General features: G+C 31.7%; 1 protein-coding gene across 1 annotated transcript in view; it reads left to right on the forward strand.

The window, feature by feature from the left end:
* LOC106111118 (AF4/FMR2 family member 3-like) overlaps positions 1-308 on the forward strand; it is a 57,773-nt gene extending 57,465 nt beyond the window's left edge. The window contains exon 12 of the mRNA XM_013293096.1: positions 293-308. Within this exon, the coding sequence (XP_013148550.1) occupies positions 293-308 (16 nt within the window). The remainder of the gene's footprint in view (positions 1-292) is intronic.
* Positions 309-6,942: the final 6,634 nt, after the last annotated feature.

The following is a 6,942-nucleotide window of genomic DNA, read 5'->3' on the forward strand; positions in this document are numbered from 1 at the left end:
GCGCGCCGCGCGAGTGACCGCGCGCGCGATACATCGCCGCCTCACTACGCAATCTACACATCACCTCACGTTGTAAACCACCAGTGTATGATGTACACGAACTGACGTGCTAAGCACGTGACGTCACAACACGCAATGTATTTCTGTTATCTTTTACATGCGATTTTTAAAAGCATCACAATTTATATCACATCTGTTATTAAAAAAATATCTTTTTTATTAAATTTTGAAACAGGAGTTTGCATGTTTGAAGATAATATAAATATATGAAATTACGGGTTATATGAAACAGTACACAGCTGTACTAAGACAAGGTATTTCCCGTGGACATGTTTATAAAATTGTTTAATCGCACGATGTATTTTTAAACGACCCAATTGTGGGTTTTATAATGTACAGAGACCGTACACGGTTTGAGAGTATTTTAAAATGATATGGAATTTATGTGATATTTATTATTTATTTTCATTATTACTAATTCATCACAATTATTAAAATCACAATCTGTAATTAATCATTTTTTTAACAATATTTTTCATATATTCAATATAATAAAAAGAAGTTTGTTTGATCGCGGTAATATTATAAATTACCAATCGGATTTGAAAAAATCTTTTTATATTTGATAACCTAATTATTAAGGAAGGTTATGAGGTATTTAGCATCACGCTATTACTGTTAGAGGCCAAGCAATAAGAGAAAAACTCAAACCGTGTACATCTTGTAAAGTTCTGACCAGAAAAATAAATAAACTTTACCTTTCAATTTTATATGGCAACTTAAATAGAGACTAAAATCATTTTTTTACATTATTTTGTGTTATCTATGTTACTATTTAGTGTAAAATCGCTAAATTACTACTAATAAAAGTTTGAATAAGACCATGTACCCTATAATAAAACCATTAGACCACTAAAAACAACACCATAAGACCACTATTAAGAACATAGGACCATTAATAAGAAGACCATAAGACCACTACTAAAACATAAGACCACTAACAAGATGACAATAAGACCACTAATAAGAGGCCTAGCCTAGACCATCGGCTGATATCGTCTATAGTTGCCTATAAAAGTGTTAATGGGCAAAGTTTTTTTATTTTCCCGGTCAGCCTGTACTGTACTCTCCCTGCCCTGAAGTAACACCAACTTACGATATATACCATTTAGTTGCATAAAGATTTTAACTTTGATGATATTAATGTTAGTATTTGTTTAGAAATGCGATTTTTGTGTAAAAAGAGTATATTTTTGAATATTTTTATACATTTGTGTTGTTGCGTAGCTTTCAAATTTTCCCAAATTATGTTATTTGGGATTTCGGTATAGATTCGAACGGAATGTAGTTGGAATGGAATGGTACAGAGAATTGTATTTGATTGCATTTAATTAATGGGAAGATATAACGCATTATAAATATTTGGGAAAATTGATACGACAATGTGTTATGTGTATTTTAGACTTCGTAACAAGCATTCACAAATAAATTGAAATATGGACAATGGACGTCGCCGGGGGAAAGAGGTTTCCTCGCCACAACTAAAATCTAAGCTGGCAACGTCTATATTATCGTATTAGGTTGGAATACTAAAAGCAAATAAACAGCAATAATTTAAATATATATATTTGTGAACGATTGTTGAAGTATTTTTAAAAATCTTGTAAACAGTTTTAAAGTGAACCTCAGGATTTAACAAACTTGTGACAATTTTAATGAAAACCGGTTGGAATACAAAATGAGGTTACGTATGAATAAGGTAAATGTACTAGATATTGACATAGCGCTTGGTATCTTAAATCAGTCGAAGTATTGGTTTATTTCAAATGTATTAATATAATAATAAGTATATAACAATGAACAATGATATAAGGTCAATTTGATCTTATTTTCTAAGTTCTCTTCTCCAAAACGTTGACCAAAAAAAAAACTCATGTAAATTTGTAACAAAGTGTAAATAATATATCGCAAAGCGACTCGGCTCGGGCGGACCCGGTGTAAAATAAACTAGGCGATAGTTTTCTTTTAAATATCTTAAGTACGTTTTTGTTTGTAGTTTCCTACCCCCTATCGACATAGGGATCATGTTACGAATTGATTTGTATGAGAATAATTAAATATAAACGAGCGCGTGGGCCAATTTGATATCACTTTGGGAACATTAGTAGACTTCGTGTTGCGAGCTCACGTTGTCGGGAAATAAACCTATCTCTGTTTCTCGCAAACGGGATGAGCGAGACAACAATGTTTTCCATTCGGCAATTGGAACTCGTAACGTTTGCAAAGTTACGCTTTCATATTATCAAGATTGTCATCAGAAATAAATACTTAAATTGAAATATTACAAGTGAAAACTTCAAGTCTGGTTTGTAACTTAATTTTTTTTTCGTTTAACTTGGTTTCCGCTATTAGGTTTTTTACTTTTAATTGCGGAAACTTCCTCCCCAATAGTGTATGTAAAAATATCTTTTATTTTTAAAGATGTTAGGAAAACAATTTCATAGATTAAATTGCAATAGAATGGAGTTTAAGGTAATTTGCAGTGATTTTAACATGTTTTGGCGCTCGGTCGCGACTGCGTTTGTTCCTAATATATCATGAACATAGAACAATTAACGAGCAAACACTAACATAAATGTTTTTATATACATATCAGCGGGTAATTCGGGGTGAAAATAGAAAGGAAACGCCTCATTCTTTTAAAAAATAATTCAAAGTGACAATAATATTATTTTTAGTATGATGCTAGGTTCGTTTCTTTCTTAGCCGTGTTAGCGAAGTTCGGAAATTTCGTTAGACATTTTCAAAACTACCGGAATAGAAAATGATGCCGCAACATTCGGTTGTTTATCAAATTTATGTTGTGATTGTAAATTATATTATACATTTTGTAATGAATATACATGTTAGTGCCAGATAGGTTTTTGTATGGAAGTTTTTAAGCGAGGTGCATTGAGTGGGTCGTATTAATTATCGGTGTTAGATTTACGCGTAAATTTGAGGTCGGGCCGCGGATAACCGCTGTTTCTCTGAAATACAAAGTTCGAAAAATGCCTTGTACATATTAAATTGTAAGAAATGTGTAATTTTCAATCTAATATTTTAATTTATATGTAAGCTATAGTTAAGTGGACATTGTATGAGTGTGGAGTCGAGTGTGTCCGCGATGTTGCGTGCGAACTTATCGACTTATTTGACGAAAATGGTTATTTAAAAGACTAGCTGTTACTGGACTTCGTCCGCGTGAAATTAAAAAAATATAGCCTATGTTACTTACTGATAACATAGCTTTTTAATGGTGTAAGAATTGTTTAAATCGGCCCATTAGTTTTTGATTTATTTCAATACAAATCTTCCCTCTTTGTAATAGCAAAGATGTGACTTTTTTCGTCAGATATGTCGATACAGCGAGTGTTCTTAATGCTTGCAGCGTTCAGTTGTTAGTAGGGATGATCGATATTAAGTATCGATATCGATTTTCAATTCGATCAAAAAGTAATGTATCAAATTGAGTTTAGTATATCTTGTGATTGACGATGATGTTTGTCGCATCGATTTTTATATCGATATATCGATCGTCCCTAGTTGTTAGTACCCCTCGACATTACCCCAAGCTAGTTACCTGCGTTACTTCGAGCGATGGCTTTCGACTTATTTTACCCACAAAAGGTAACCTCCATCACAATTACTCGGATACGGTACTTACGGTTCGCACAAATGTTTAATATTTAATAATACGGAGATGGCGTGTACGCGCCGAGTTTACTTAACCTCTAAATATCGAATAAAGTTACATTTTGTAGTTGTAACTTTTTTCGTCGGAGAACTCGATTTTTAAAACATCACGCCATATGTTAATTTTATATACATGGCGTTTGTTTTATTAATGCTATTTTTTTTTGTTATATTTTATTTAATTTCGGCATGTTAATTTATTATAATTTTGGCTTAATTTATTTTTTTTAATTAAATTTAACATCACAAAAACTCGCATGCATGTACTTTTATTTATCTTTTTGTTATCGTTCTTAGTTCTTAATTTTGCGTTGTCAGTATAATTATTGTTTTGTTGTCTAAGCTTACGGCTGAGCTGAGTTCGGTGTGTTGTGTACAGTCAGCTCCATAAATATATATACGTTTACAAAGTTTAGAAACAAAGGTTTTCGGTTTCAAAAATATGCATATCTGTCAGTATTCTTCCGACCATAAAAATGTCTTAATGACCAATATAAATTTACGTATTTTTGTAATTAAAGAAGTAAACGAGTTTTTAAAATTTGGAAATGCATACATGTTTATGAAGCTGGCTGTACTTTGACAAAACTAAGTGACCTTGTTTCGCAATATGGACGGACGGAGTGATGTGTGTTGCCACTATTTACGTCAATTAAGTGCCGAATGACGGTGGTCGTTCACCACCGCTTGCAATCTGACGGGCCTCGGATCGAAGCCGAGTCAAATCTCATATCTAAAAGTTCCCTAAAAACGACGCCAAATTTTTTTTATTGACAAATAATTTAAGACAATGAACAATGAGCGCTGGTCGGCGGAACGATTGCAGTTGTTTTAGGAAATTGTAAAAAAAATTACTGTTTTCTTTTTTTTAAGTAGAATCTTGTGTTGATAGTATGTATAATTTGTTTTTTTATTATATTCGCGTTAAGAAATATGTATAAATTTTGTTTTCATCTAATTTTATTATTTGTGTAACTATACCCTACGTTATTGATAATAGAATACATTAATTTTTATGTATGGAATATTTTTGGTTCTTTATTTTCCTTATTTTCCTTTTTATTTCACTTTTTACTTTATTTTAACAGCGTGGCAATTTGGAGGTTATGTGACATTAAAGCGGAGAAATACGTCCAAGAACGTAACAATTTGATATAGTGCTTTATATTAGTAGTAAAAAATCGTCTGTCAATTGTTGCTGTTTTTACACCTTCAAAAAGGATTTAATCGCATACAAATTCCTTTTTTCTTTCAAATTCCGCACGCATTCATCTCAAACAACTTATTAGTAATTCAAACTTTTATTTTTCTTTTAAAAGATTTTGCCAATGGTAAGTCAAAGGCAAATCTTAATTTTATCGTCTTTATGATTATAATTAACAATGAAAACAAGCACTAATACTCGCTTTTGTATTTTAACAAATTGTCATTTCGAAAACCCGTACAAAAGAATTAAAATAGTGACATCCTGTAGTTTTGCAATTGCACAGTTGGGAAAAATCTAAATATGGGTGACGATACGTGCAGACACTACACGCTTTTTGTATACGATAGTTAGGTATATAAAATATAACAGCAATATAACAATATACAGCGTGTGGCGAGCTAACATAATATATAATAATAAATTTCTTTGCAAGTTTTCAAAATGTTAAGTATAGTAAAATATAAGAATTTTCATTACAATATGTATATTTAAAATTCAGTTTTAAATAAAAAATCATAATTTTATTGCCTCTCTTTAGAAATAAAATCGTTCCTTTCTGGTCTTAGCTCGCCACATTAAAGCGTAAATAACAATATTCTAAACGAGAAGCCAAAGATGTTTTTTACATATAAATCTTAATATATCGATGTTAAATATGTATTTTGAGGTTATCTTTAATATATATTTAATAAACAAGCAAATTGCAGCCTTTAGTAGAACTTTAATAATTATAAGCTACTAATGACCGTTTTCATTAAAACGTCTGATAGAAATGGCATATTTTATATGCGATTGTACGCGCATAAATTGCATAAGAAATTAGATACTTTGTTAGTGAAAACGGACATTGACTCGAATTGCCTTCTATAAAATGCAATAATGTGCGGCTTGTTCAGTCGTCGGTTACTTTGCTAGGGTAAGTAGTACTCATCAGCGAGGGGAATTGACTTTGTTTATTTTATAGTTAAAATAAAGTTCAAAGTGGAAACTTAAATTGTGCCTTAGTGAGAACTGGATAGCCTCCAATTTGGTTTGGACGCTGTTCGTGTATCGTTCGGTGAATGCGATTGTACGGTAGGAGTCCGTGTTTAAGTGTCGCCTCCGCACTGTACTTAACAAACTGCACGTGTACAGATCGAACTGAACCCCTTTCAGTTGTAGACGAAGTTTATCGCAATAATGTTTTTACATAATTTGTTTTATCGGATGTTGTAACTGATTATTGATTATATTTACATTAAAATAAATATATATAAGTAAAGCGGTATGTTTGTAGCAATAATTTAAGCGTGGCAATAAGGTCTAGTGGAATCGCTTTTGTGTCATTAAGTGTATAATTAGAAGTAGCCCCTACGTCCCCACTAGCGACCCGCTGTACACTGCTTCACAAAACTAACACTAAGTTCAAATTCATGTCGTTTTTTAAATATATATTTTATAATATCATGTGAAAGTAAAAGTAGAACGAATTATATAAGTACTAAATATTTATTTTTCGCTTGTACCTCTAGCGTCACTTCTAATAACAACGTTTTCCAACATTCGGTACGCTCGTTATCTTCCTAAAATCCTTCGCCTTTTCGATGTTTTTTTTTAAATCTCGTCTTGTCACAAACAATTTAGCGTAAGACAAAGTGCCAAGAGATTCTTTCCTAAGTGCGATTCCTTTTTCCTGTACCTCGACTTTACCCAAACTGCTTCTATCTGCCAATATCTCGCTTAGCCAAATATCAATTTATATCGGGGTACTTTTAGTATTAAAAATTGTAATTAAACTACTAATTTTGTTTAAATGTCGTATATACTTTAGTTTAATATATTTTCAAACAATAGTTATTAAAAAATTACAATTTTCCAAATACTAAAAGTATTCCGTTAGCAAAAGTGAGAGTATATTGTAAATTAGTGAAACGCATAATGTAACGGCTAATGTTAAAAATATTCTAAATTATGTTTTGTAGTGAATGTTTTTACTCTTGTATAGTCGGTAGGGGGCGCCG

Source organism: Papilio polytes, unplaced genomic scaffold (assembly GCF_000836215.1).
Source record: "Papilio polytes unplaced genomic scaffold, Ppol_1.0 DF824382.1, whole genome shotgun sequence".
NCBI lineage: Eukaryota > Metazoa > Arthropoda > Insecta > Lepidoptera > Papilionidae > Papilio > Papilio polytes.